Source organism: Falco naumanni, chromosome 1, assembly GCF_017639655.2.
Source record: "Falco naumanni isolate bFalNau1 chromosome 1, bFalNau1.pat, whole genome shotgun sequence".
In the NCBI taxonomy this organism is placed as follows: Eukaryota; Metazoa; Chordata; class Aves; order Falconiformes; family Falconidae; genus Falco; species Falco naumanni.
Genome location: NC_054054.1, coordinates 20144363 through 20158159, shown reverse-complemented (window position 1 = coordinate 20158159; position 13797 = coordinate 20144363). Strand labels below are relative to the sequence as shown.

At 37.4% G+C, this 13797-nt stretch overlaps 1 protein-coding gene across 6 annotated transcripts in view; it reads right to left on the bottom strand.

Moving 5' to 3' along the window:
- Window positions 1-13797, bottom strand: part of PRDM5 (PR/SET domain 5) — an 86970-nt gene that overhangs the window by 28830 nt on the left and 44343 nt on the right. For 5 of the 6 annotated variants that reach the window (XR_005826425.1, XR_005826424.1, XM_040584135.1 and 2 more), the window contains 2 exons: window positions 8649-8809; window positions 4331-4424 (listed from right to left, as the gene is read on the bottom strand). Coding sequence is in view for 4 of the 6 variants with exons in the window: in XM_040584135.1 (XP_040440069.1) it covers window positions 4331-4424; window positions 8649-8809 (255 nt within the window). In the remaining 2 variants the exon portion in view is untranslated. Of the gene's footprint in view, window positions 1-4330; window positions 4425-7281; window positions 8297-8648; window positions 8810-13797 lie in introns of those variants that run through there. The other variant, XM_040584158.1, reaches the window with a different exon arrangement.

Here is a 13797-nt window from a genome sequence, read left to right as displayed (position 1 = left end):
TTACCAGATTTAAATAGCTACATGTAAGGCAATTGAGAAGCTGCACAAAACACAGCCAGAAACTGTTAACACTGAAAGTTGCTTGAAACTTTAGGGAAGTAATTAACCTCCTTGCCCCCAGTTTTCAAGCCCAAGGAGCAGACCATAGAATTTCTTTTACAATTTATGAACAAGCCAAGGAATTTATATCACAGTCAGAGGATTCTTTTGCTGAATTAACCCCCGCTCCCTCTGACCCTAAGAAGTCATAAACCAACAGGACACAGCAGAGGGAGAATGTGCTATAGTGTTTCAGCTGACCTAGAGCGCTGTCTCTGTCATGCCAAGGCTGCAAACCCAGATGATGAATTACAGAGCAATATGCAAGGTTCAGATGCAAACATCAACCCCTTCCCTCTATACATGTACATGCAGACATGTTCACTCACCCCAAACCAGCTCAGTTTCTGCAAAAGGCCAAGTACTGTTAGGGCTCATTTACAGAGTCTTACTCTAAGGTAAAAGAGGGAAGAAAATTGCTTATCAAGGAAGCATATGTACATCTGTAAGTAACAGCGTTTAAGAATACATGCTGCATACTAAACAAAAGCCAAAAACCTGTTGAGCTTCTTTTTTTGTGTATGGATGACTAAGCATATAAAAAATATAATTCCGAAGCAGAACCACCACAAGGGTACGCAAGAACCATGACTTTTATAAAGAACAGCTTTAGAAATAAAAAAGGACAGAAATTAATATACGGGTCTAAAAGAACCCTGTCTGGCTTTATTTTGTAAATACAGAACAAAGCCTCTTATACAAAGTAGCTAATAAAACAAGGTCTAGCTGACCACCTGCACAGAAAATGGGATAACACAAATGTCTGCACCAGTACCTCAAACCTAATCAGCTGTAATCACTAAGACATGAAGGTCTTTGCAATATTTACACTTACACTGTACTACCTAGTTGCACCAAAAGCTTAGCCCCAGCTGAAGGCTTATTCACAAAGATGAATCATCTCTGGAAAACAGACTGGCTGGTTTCACTTCTAGCTCAGAATGAAAAGCGATACTTTGAAGTCTGACTGAAAAAAAAAAAAAGGGCACAGTTGCAAATTGATTAATTCTAAACCACAGAATTTAATCAATACCAAGAGCATGAGGTATTCAACACTGCAACATTTAGAAACCAAACATCCATCACTGAATAAAGTAAGTTTGTGGTTCCACTGTCTCATGAACTGAAAATTTCTTACTGCTCAGAAAATCCCTAAAAAGTAGGCAAGGATTTTCATGATGCAGTGAAACTTTATTACTAAGAGCCATCAAATGGGTACTCAACTTTTTTGTACTGTTTGCAGATGACACGAAATCGCTTCACCAATGACTCTTACTTTCTTTTGAAATGATGCAAGCTATTCCTCAGAAACCTATGCCTCCTCAGGTACACTGAACATTGGACGATTTCCTCTTGTGCTTAATCTGCATGTATTACGATCATGGACAACTTGGCTGAAGTCTTCAGGTACAGCACAAGTCAACACCACTTCTCCAGAAGTACAACGTGAATCTACCTGACATTTTCTCACTAAACCCCACATAAGGCATTTTATTATATAACTTAAGAAATTTATAATTTTTTTAAGCCACAAGTCACAACCCAGTGCTAACTCCCCCATCCCTCACCCCTCCCCAGTTTCATCAGGGTAATCAAGAAATGGTCAGGAATCGTAACAGAAACACATCAGAAACAACCCTGAAAACGTATTTTACTTGATTCTCCAGTGCAGGATGTGAATCACAAAACTCTCCACCAAAAATGTGTCTGAGATCAAAATAGCAGCTAGACTGGAAGACAATAGAGTCAGAGTTCATTTATCACATGTCATTATAAATTAATTTACCAAGGCATTTTTCTTGAATTAGTAACTCTCTTTAAAATAAGTGTTTCTAGCTTCTTCAGTGAAGAAAGAGGCCCTGAATGTTTCCTTCCTTCTGCAGTGTTATTCTTTCATAAGTTGTTTTCACACCACATGTTTTCCCATAATTCCAAAATGTATCATCTCCTGGCAAAGTAGTTTCTCCCACTATATTTAATTTACAAGTGTACTGGAAACCATCAGTAACTTTCTACTTCAAGTAAGTTCAAAATGCTATAGTTTAGTTTTTCTCCTATAATAGTGACTACAAATTTTGCAAGGCTCTACAGTCAAGGTTAGAGGTCTCTGGTGTGTGGTTTCATAAAACTCACCTTAGCCAACTCCTAAATTTAGGAAAGCCTGCTTGAGAGCTGAAACATTAAATGTAACTGGTAGCAGCACATGTGCTAAAAGCATTTTCCTTCAGACAGCTATAATGCATTTTCCCTAGAGCTATCTGCACTATCAACTTAAAAAACTAGGACCATTCTACTCTGTGCAAACTGATGTATAACATGAATAGTACATAGAAAACATACCTAAAGTTTAAGGAAAGGGCCTGTAAAATAAGAAAACACAGAAGCATCATGCTAGTAAATGCAATAAAATAGACTTGCCTGCAAAAAACACTGAAATGTGAATCCAGGAATTTAATGAAGAATTAAAAGTAACATTTTGATATTCCTATAAGCATTGGGGGAAAAAAAAATCTATAAAAGTTCTAAGTTTCATTAAAATCTAGTATGCTGAAATTCCAGCAAATTAAAGGGTAATGTAGTCCCTCATGAGATGACAAGATGAAGGTGAAGAAATATCTGCAATTAAAATGGAAAATAAGTTCATGAAAAAAGTTAACACAGGTTAGAAATAGAGGCAGCCGTATTCCTAGAAGCCTGGACTGATGTACTAAGCGACTAACTAATAATGCTACTGAATTGCTTCTTTTTCCTCCTGTCTACCTGATTCATTAAAGTACAGCCTAGGTGGGCAAGTGGTTGGTCCTTCCAAGAGGCACAGTCCCCAAGAGTTCTCTAAATCCTCACACCACATGCTCCATGAGCGTTGGACTTTCTTTTCTTTCTCTTCTCTGCATCCTCAGGAAGCCAAAAAAAAGAAGAGAAACCCACTGCTTACAGGACAGAAGATTGAAGACAAAGACAGAACAGGTGAGACTGTCCAGGAAGGACTTCAAAAGGAGTTGATAAGGTGGAGTTTTAGAAGAAAGAACAAGAATAATGAGGAGGAACGGACGGAACTGCATTGCAGTTCTGGGTCTTGACAACTTTGACCTTCACTGTCTTTTCTGTCTATGATTATACAGTACACAGAAACCACCTGAGCAGAATCCATATAGAGGCTTATATATGTTTTTATACAGTTGCTATGAGGGATAAATGTTCCAAATATGAAATTTAGCACAGAATAAGAGCTGAAGATAAAAGTCAATTCTATCCTGACTGCAGGACAAGGATAGAAACTTGCTAGTGTCTATAGTAGTCAAATCCAGCATATCAAAACCTAATAAAACCTGTAATCTTAAGAGGCGGTCTTGATAGACTGAAGTGGTTAAGACTTTTCCAAACATAATAGAAAGCCAAATGATTAAAAACACCAATTTTTTCATCTCCCTGCAAAGCAAATTTGATTATTCAAAATGAATGGAATGTCATAGGAACATTATCTGTTAACTGATGCTTTGACTGTGAAAGGCAAATCTATATAATTTTCTGTTGGAAAAAAACTGCCACAAAAGAAACCCTGCCACTTGCTTGAATGAAAGCATAAGCTTTGCCACAAAGAAACCCGTTTTCAGTTGCCTGGCACCTATTTGAACGAAAGTGTAAACTCAAAAAATGAAACATTACAACACAACTAATTTCTTTTTAGGGTGTTTACAGGAACATACACAACTTGATAGGGAAATAATAATGCAATCTGGGTGGCAATATAAAATAACTTTCATAACTCAGACCCAGAAATATTAGAAGACCAGCAGAATGAATCAGATGTTGCAACAGAAAATAAATCTTGAGTCAGAGCATCAAGGTAGAACATTCTACCTTGGGTAACACACAGGTTGTGATAAGGTCAGAAGTTACATTAATATGAAATCAGTTTCAAAACACCTTAGCAGCCACAGCGGTGAATGAACTCATAACATATACACATATAAATATACACACATATATATGTGTATATTTATACATATACACATATATATACACACACATATACATTCATACATTATTTGAGAATATAATCCAGTTTTACACATTAAGCAGGTAAAAAGTCTGAAAAATATGCTGTGTTAGGCCTACTTGTAAATTTGCATTTCTGCTTGTAGACAGACAAATTGTGGACATGCTTAGAGACATCTTGTTATATATTTAGAAAGTCTTTTCTGTTCACTACAATAAAAAAACACTGTACCTGTATGGCTTCGAATATGAACTCTCAGTGTTCCATTGCTTGCAAACTTCTGTCCGCAATATGGGCAAATCTTCTCTTTTTCTCCTGTGTGAGTCTACATGGGGTGGTGAAAGACAAGAATGAAAGCTTAAGCATAGCTTTAAAAGAAATGAAATATGGAATATTTTAACTGTATTGACATTGACCATTATTATCTCCATTATATATTTTATATCATAACATCAGGCACAGATTCTAGGAATCAGCTATAGGTGCTCTTTCAATTTTCTTCTAAAATTTCTAAACAAATCCCACTATTGATGGCAAAATAAACTGGCTTTTCAGTTCCTAAGTTTACTGTTTCCTAAATAATTACTACTAAAAAAATGCCAAATTCGCCTTTGTGTATTTTCATGATCACAAGAATAAGACACCTACTGTTCAGTTTGATATCTATGACAGTGGTTTCTAAATCAGCAAGCAATAATTTGGTTACCTAATAAAATCAATCTTCATAAATGGGTCTATTTTAAAAAGTTTATAATTTCACACAATTTTATTACATTATGAAATGCAGTGAAAACAATTTACCTAGCCCAGTATAACTTCTGTTGCAAACTAGAATTCGAAGCTTAAAAGGTCTCTGTGGAGATTTGTGCATATGATTTCTGACTATCTGACGTGAATGAAACACAGCCATCAGTTCATCTGAAGTGTAACAGACAACAATCCTTCAAAGTGCATGTTTTCAGTGATTTCAGTCAACACAAATTGAACACGGGACACTATCTAGTTTGTAGTAAGTGCTGGAATCAGATTGCATTTAGAGAACTGATCACAAGAAGTATAATTTCATTGTCACTAACACTAAATCACACACTAAGCTTCTCTTTTGAGATCAAGCTTTTAAGGCTACAGTGTCTTCCTGATATAAGAAGAATTATTTCAAAATGGAAAAAACAAATAATCACAAACTCTCCCATCCAACTTGTGTGGTTAACAGCCAGACCACCTTGAAGTAAGTTATACACATGGGTTCTCATCATTTTTCACACCGTACTTTTAACATCCGATTCTGAACTGAAGATTTATCAGCCTATCGAATAATTTTTCCTTATTACTGTGACTGCTCTTTTAGTGGAGAACTTTGGATTACTTCATTTATAAGTGTTAACTCATTTAAGTGGGATAGGAAAGATAACTAAAAAGGAAACTAAATAGGAAAAAAGGAAAAATAACTAAAAAGATAATTAAATTATATGTACAGCTGACTATTTGGGTTTCAAGCTTTGCACATGACTCTCCTCAAATAGGAAAATTAATTCTTATTTTATGAAAGACATTCTTCATTATATCATAAAAACCTTATCTCACACAGTACATATTATGCTGCAACTGAAGGAAGAGTAAATGAGATATCAATACTGGACAGACTTGCATAGTTTTCATCCTCTGGCATTAGGGATATGAATGTTAAATCCATCTTGATTAGGATACAGTTCTTTTGAAATCACTCATATCTCTAACAGCAACATCAGGGAATACAAGACAGACAGCTATTAATTCATTCCAAACAACAACAAAAAAAACTTACATTATAACTACAAGGCTCACAAACACACAGCTAGTCCTAGTCTGACAGCAGCACAAAGCAATAGCAAGTACAATTAAGAAGGAATGTTAAAGAAAGAACAAGGATAAATAATAAGCACTAGCTGTTTTCCATTAAAATACAAATACAAATATATATATGGCCATATTTAATGTGAAATAATGAGTCATACTGAATTTTTTTTTTTAGAAAGGTATCTGAGGAAAAGTTTAAATACTTATGCAGAGCTCATCGATGATTCCAGATAATATTTTTGATTTTTGGATCTCACGATCCATCTTAGCAAGATCCTTCACAAAAAGTTAACCTGAAATCAATGCACCAGTATTACAGGCTAGGTCTGTTACTCAAGTGATTAAAACATGTAGATAAGGATGAAAAGGACTGTGTGTCTGAAAAGCAGTCTGTTTTTTCCAAACAAATCAGCTTGTCTAACAAAAGATGCTATGCCTTCCTAAAGTCTTGCTCCCCAAGAAGACAATCAGAAACAAATCACAAGTTTATTTTGTATACCCTTTATTTTTTCATCACAGAATCACAGGATGGCCAGGGTTGGAAGGGACCTCTGGAGATCATCGAGTCCAACCCCTGCTAAAGCAGGGTCTCCCAGAGCAGGCTGCCCAGTCGCGTCCAACTGGGTTTTGAATACCTCCAGAGAAGGAGACTCCACAGCCTCTCTGGGCAGCCTGCACCAGTGCTCTGCCACCCTCAAGGTAAAGAAGTTCTTCCTCGTATTTGGTTGGAACTTGTCATGTTGCAGTTTGTGCCCATTGCCCCTTGCCCTGTCACTGGGCACTGCTGAAAAGAGCCTGGCCCTGTCCACTTGACACTAGCCCTTAATATATTTGTAGTCATTGATAAGATCCTCTCTGTCTTCTCTTCTCCGAGCTAAACAGGCCCAGCTCTCTCAGCCTTTCCTCATCAGGGAGCTGCTCCAGTCCCCTCACCCCTTTTGTAGCCCTCCACTGGCCCCTCTCCAACAGTTCCCTGTCTCTCTGGAACTGGGGAGCCCAGCACTGAGCACAGCGCTCCAGGTGCGGCCTCCCCAGGGCAGAGCAGAGGGGTAGGACCACATCCCTCCACCTGCCGGCCACGCTCCTCCTCACGCCCCCCAGCATCCATTGGCCTTCTTGGCCACCAGGGCATGCTGCTGGCCCATGGGCAACTAGAACTCCCAGGTCCTTCTCCGCAGAGGTGCCTTCCAGCAGGTGAACCCCCAGCCTGTACTGGTGCATGGGGTTGTTCCCCAGGTGTAGGACCCTACACGTGCCTTTGTTGAACTTCATTAAGTTCCTCTCCACCCAACTCTCCAGCCTGTCCAGGTCTCACTGAATGGCAGCGCAGCCTCTAGTGAATCAGCCACTCCTCCCAGTTCTGTATCATCAGCAAACTTGTGGAGAGTACACTCAGTCCCTTCATCCAGGTCAACGATGACCAAGTTGAAGGTTAGTTCCTTACACCAATATATTCAGGCTTGAAAGACAAATGTGCTTTAACACTCCTTATTCTAAAACTAATGTAAAAAGAGAGGAAAAATGTCCTATAACATAAAGTTCTCTCTATTACAGCAAAACTCCACTGACTTCACATGCTGAATAACTGATGAACCAGGTTATTTGAATCTCAGTTATCTTATACTACATGTACTGGAGTTTAAAAACAAGGCGACCCCATGTTATTCCAGTTCTTCTGAAATACAGCCGAAAAATCTTCCACTAAGTGTATCTGGGAGAAGTACATCATGGTTACACAGTTATGTCACTCATTCACAGGAAATTGTTTTCCAGAAACTACAATTACTAAATAACTTAATGTGTATTTAATACATGAGACAAGCAGCATTTAAAACAGACTGCAGGCAGATGTCATATGCATTAACATGTATTTGATGAACTACCAAGACCTTTAAAAGACACACAGAAGAAAACAAAGTGACTTTTTTGCAACCTGTAAATATGTTAAACAACAAATGCACAGTAATGATGCAGTGCCATCCATTACATTAGAGAATTCAATAGTCTGCTATCTGCCAACAACTTGGTTTAGGCTCCAAAGACATGTGCTAGTTCCCACACCTGTAAGACACGGTAGGGTTGGCGAGACATTGAAAGACTCCTTTACATTTTTTTCCTCAATTTTAAACATAGATTTTTGTTATCGTGCACAGTAGTCACCATAATCATGTGCTGAAAATATTGTCCCAAGTAACTCAGTTATACTCAGTTTTGTTATTACAATTTTACATGCATATATGAAGTGCATATAATATGACAAATAATATATGCATGATTTTCCAGCAAACTCACAATCTGCATTTGGTGGCAACACCCAAGCTGATTCGTTCTTGATTCAATTACTTTCTTCGCATTTCTTCCCTGTAACATAAATCTTACCTCAGGCCAAACCAGCGAGCAAGCTTTTGTCTAAAGTTTACCCCAATTCCATTGCAGACATCAGTGGAAAGGAGTATGGTAAGAGCAATGCAGCAAGTCTCATCCTGTCACACACCTCATGATGGGGTACCTCCACTGGATTCATTTGTATGCACCTGCTGCAGATTCTACATGCTATCAAGAATCCCACTATTGCAATAACCATTTTAGGATGTTAAGCGCCATCATAGCTTTCCAGTGAAAAGCCAGAAATGCAGAAGCATCCGGGGATTTTATGTTTAGTCACAACCCTAAGGACACAAGGAATTAATATGACAGAACTGATTCTACTCACTTTTTTATGACTTTTCAGGACTGAGGGTGTCACAAAAGCTTTGTCGCAGAGATCACACTTATATTTCTTATGTCCATCATGTACAACCTGAATATGAACATTTAACGTGTCCTTTCTTTTGAAAGTAGCATCACAGTGATCACACTTGAAGGTCCTCTCACCTTATAAAGAGAACAACAAGGTTTAAAGAAACCAGGTTTTTGTGGATATGCTTATTGTTTCAGAAAAATTAATAAAAGCAGCAAAGAAACAAAAAGCTGGGTCTTGAGAATAGAAAGAAAAGGAACACCGTGTCAGGTAAAATTGTCCTTGGGAAATTAAGAAAGTAGCAATGACAACAAAGTAGCCAGAAATATGAGATTAAACTCTATAGCCTAAGGTGAAATGGCAACCACTGGAAATGGCTTCCAGTGAAACAGAGCAAGGGTTTTATCAGCACCTCCAGTAATAGACAATCTTTATAGTAACAAGCAAAAAGATCAACTAGGCTTCCTCTTTGGAAACTGAAACAGTAAGAGACATCTTCCTGAATTTGAAATAATTTTCAAAACAAGAAATACTTCCTTTGAGTAACCTATCTCACCCACATCAGTAGAGGAAAACTCATGTAACAAAGATGAAATAACTTCTGTTTTTGCAGTATTACTATTCAATCTGCAGTGATATCATTGAAGGTTATGGCAGAGGCCATGTTAATATTGCTAAGAGTTTTAAAATTCAATGAATTACCTAAGAGAGGGGAAGAGACATTGTATTCTGAAAATCTGCATACATATTTTGGGGAGAAGAAGAAAAAAAAGAGATGTGATTCTTCAGAGAAATCATTACAATGAGCCTTCTTTTTATGACTACTGTGGAAAGCAGAAGAGAATATTCTCTTCTAATTGTTGACTTCTTGATTAGAATTACAAGTTAAACATCTGCAACAGCACTCATTCAGAAACCCACAGCTGAAACTGGAAATCAGGTGCCCATATCCCAAAAAACCTCCCAGGCAGTTACATCACAAAGAAAGATGGCCATAATTTAAGGTCCATCCTCCACTTTTTATTTTTCAAGACAGAGGTCTGATCTGCAGCCTCCTGATCCATATGAGTAAGACAGACTTGTATAAGCACAAGCTACTTTTTCCAGTAGCAATGATGCACATGTAGAGGTACACTCGTTTCTTTCCTATAGCTCATTAAAGGATAAAATCATCCCAGCCTTGGTCCAAGTGCAAAGGCCAATAGGAATGGAAATTGTTTTCAGTATACTGCATATTAAAGCCCATTTGATGCTACATGTTGAAACACCAAAAAACTTTTTTATTGTATATTACACATGTAATACACACAAGTGAAGCTTATCAATACAGTGGTGCCTCAAGTACCCACATTCCAAAGCCTAGATAACCTGTTTCCCTCCCCATAAATCAACCATAACCGCCCCCCTCCCCACAACCTCTCATTCTCTGTTGGTTTGGAAACAAAAGTGGTTTTGTCTTGGATGACACAAGAAGAATATGATGAAAGGTATTACAGTCTAAGTTGTGTTATCTTAAAATACTTTCAGTGTAGCTATTCGGAAAAATTTTCAAGGTCAGCAGGGATGCAATTTAATATGCTGTTAGGTGGAGGTTTAACGCTGTTACTGCTTCTAATGTTCAGTAAATCACTTCAGTCCTTGTCTTGGGAACATGAGACTACCCTGCTAACAAAGTGAAGTCATTACTTTTTTTACTTAAGTAGCATGCAATTTTCTACTGCTTCAACAAAGGAAAAATAGTCAAGTAATTTCTTTTAAATGTTACTTCTTATAGGAACTAGGCTTCTCTTATGATTTCAGATCATAAACAACTTTCAAGCAACACCAAAAAAATAAGGTAGTAAAAGATCAACCAGTTCTCAAACAAAAAACCTCCAAAGTCAGGGAATTTCAAACTAACATACTGTTAAACCATATCTCTTCTGTGTGTACACATTACAATACCCTTCAACTATATATAGCTGCAATGCCAAGTATGTATTTAACCAAGTCCTGGCTTCAGTTTAGCAAACTTTTTCAATGTGCAAAGTAATGGGAAGCCTAGAATTAGGTATATTTTCAAAAGTTTTCCTGGATGAAGTCAAATAATCAGTGTTTCTCCTCAGCTTCCTTATTTAGCAGAAACCCTATATCTCATTATAGTAGAGCCATCAGAACACTGTCTCCACTCACTGCTGGGTCACTGAATAGTTATGTCTTTTTTTTTTTTTTTTTAAGCCATAGACAAAGATACACGAAAACTTCATAAAAAAACCCTAAAACACTAATACACAAGTTTGGAAGTTTTGGAAGGTTCCTGAACAGCATAAAGCAAAAGCCTAAATCGCTTCCAACAAGGTGCAAGTACTGAAACTCCTTGAGCAGCTCTGAAAATGCTCTTGTAGAAAACTGCAAGAAAAAACAGAACTATGCAACCTCTTTCATGATACCTCATTCCTGTGATAAGGAACGAACAGATTTCATATGATAAATGTAAGACTATGTCTGTTGCTTAAGAACTATCACTGCCAAAACATAAACTCTTTCCATTGCCTTTGGCAGGTAAGAGTTGTATTAAGGTTGCCAAATAAATTTATGTTATAAATGTGTAAAAAATAAAGAATTTCCATTATGTGTTTTCAGTCAACAGGTTTGCACTGTGCTAGATCAAGAGGTTTGTAACAAAATAAAATAGCAAAAGAGACACACAGATTCTCTTCAGTGCCTAGGCACTCTAGAGAATGGAAGTAAACAAGAAAGTAAATCACTGAGTTCAGCTCTTGAAACCACCGAAGGAGGGAAACTTTTTCAGAGTACTTGACATAAAACTATGATATCAATATCTGTAAATGCCTCCAAAGATGAAAAACCAAGCACTGACATAATATATCCTACAGTGCTTTCCCCCAGTAATACACAACATAATGAGTGTCTTTACTGGGACTGGCTTTATCCACTCCACTGATGCACTCTCCTTATGACAAAACAAGACAATGAAAATCAGAGCTACCTGTGCTTTACGTGAAATGAGCAATCTTCAGTGCCCACTTCTGCTGACCTTTATAAAAGGAGCTAATTAGTGTTTCTCTTACTAATAAACATTCTGCATGTAGATTTTTATTCTGGAAAGCAAATATGTAAAAAGGACGATGCCCTTGTCAATAAATGCAATACTGTTCATGCATGTCTCCACAATCCTAGACAACTGAATCACCCAAATGAAGATGCTTAGGGTTACTCATTCTTGTTAGCCAGGTCTCTTACAGCCTCATGAGGTAGTACTAGCCAAGTATGAGCTACTATACACTTATGTATCACATATCCTTCCAAACTCTACAGCTGAGAATAAAGAGTCAGCTCTGGCATTGCCAATGACATAATGACAGCACCGCCATTAAAAGCATTATCAGGAGCATGCCTAAGACAAAAAGCTTGTCTGTCACAGAAGACAAGTTATGTTCACACACCTAGAATCTGGGGGGGGTGGGGGGGGTGGAATTTTGGAATTTTTTTAAATTATTTGTTATTTAGACATATTTGATCTCGAATTTCAGCAGTTGCATCCATGACACTTTTTCCAATTTTAAGACAGGAACACCTCAGAAGTGAGTTTAGGAAATACAATTTTTTCCATTAAATTAACTTTGTAAAATAAAATTTAAGTCATTCTACATCATTCTACAGCGCCTACTTCTAAAACAAAAAGGAGACACTGAATTTAAAAAAACATATGATGTAGGCTGAACTTCAAATTTCCCCAGAAGTTTCAAGCTTCTCAAAAAATTTTTCCTTTCCCACAACACAGAACAGTAAAGCCAGCTAAACACACCTAGAGATACTGGTTTGTTTCTCTCCTTTCTTTATAGACCAGGTATATTTCAGTGTTATGAGAGGGACTCACCCAGCTGTAGCAGGACAACGCCTATTATTCTGAGTTATTTCAAATATGAGAAACTCATTATCATGGCAGCACATCTTATCACTCTGAGTTAGGTCACAAGGGGAAGAGTTCTACATATCTTCACTGGGAACACAAGCTCTTCTCAGACAACAGCAGAAGCCCCTTGTTTCAATCACAGCCTTGAACGGAAAACTGTTTACTCTTCAGTTCATCCTAGTAATGACTTTCACTTTGCTATTGGTCTGTCAACGCTTCTTTTATAGGACTCTACAGGCAAAAGAGACACAGTATGGCTATAAAAGCTTTGCTTATATTCTGCTGTATTAAGGCCGCCTTGTGAAGCTGGTCAGCTGTTGAGTTGGCAAAGTAAGAAAAAAATAAAGGTTTAAAAATCTTCCCCATGATTAATAAAAACACCAAATATTATCAGTTTAAGACTTTGACTCATTCTGGAGACAGTTCTAGCCAATATGGCAGAAGTTATCACCTTCAAACACCTACCCTGTCCTTCAGCAAGACATGTCTCCTTTTGCACCAAGGAAGACTGACTAGACATTGTACCACTACATTTCACAGTCTGATATATTTAATATTTGCTTAAATAGTGGTGGTTCAGGAACAGCTAAACCTGCCACAAATCACAACTCTAACTTAAAGATCTCAAATTTCCTGAGCTCGCAACCTCTTCAAAGAAATGGCCAAAGTATATGTTTTTAGAGACCTCTTCCAAGGCCTACAACTCTGCATACTGTGAATTTCTGCTTTTGGATATTCTGCAAATCTTTGGTTCATTACAATACACATTACTGAACAGGCTTTTAACTCTTTCCCCCATCATTTTTAACATTGCACATTGGAAAAAGATTGTACAAAATTTCAATGCTTTATGAAATTCCAGCAACTTTGAAAAATAACTGTAAAAGAACAAACAAAACTCGCTGGTCTAAGCTAACAGAAACATTGCTAAACAGGATTAAAAAAAGAAAGGTTTGTGGTTTTCTTAATCATACCAATGTAAATATTCCCCAAATCAAAGCACTGTCTTCTAAGCTACAAGGATTTTTGATCACAAATATTTTCTAAAAATCTCAATTGCTGACATTCACAGGGTTGAATGGTAGTCTAAGGCTCTGTAAAGATGGAGAAAATTCCACCAAAATCTTTACACAGTCAGTTAAAAACCAGTACAAAATGCCAAGAACAAGTGGCTCATGAGGGAAAACAGCCACAGCATTTCTCTGG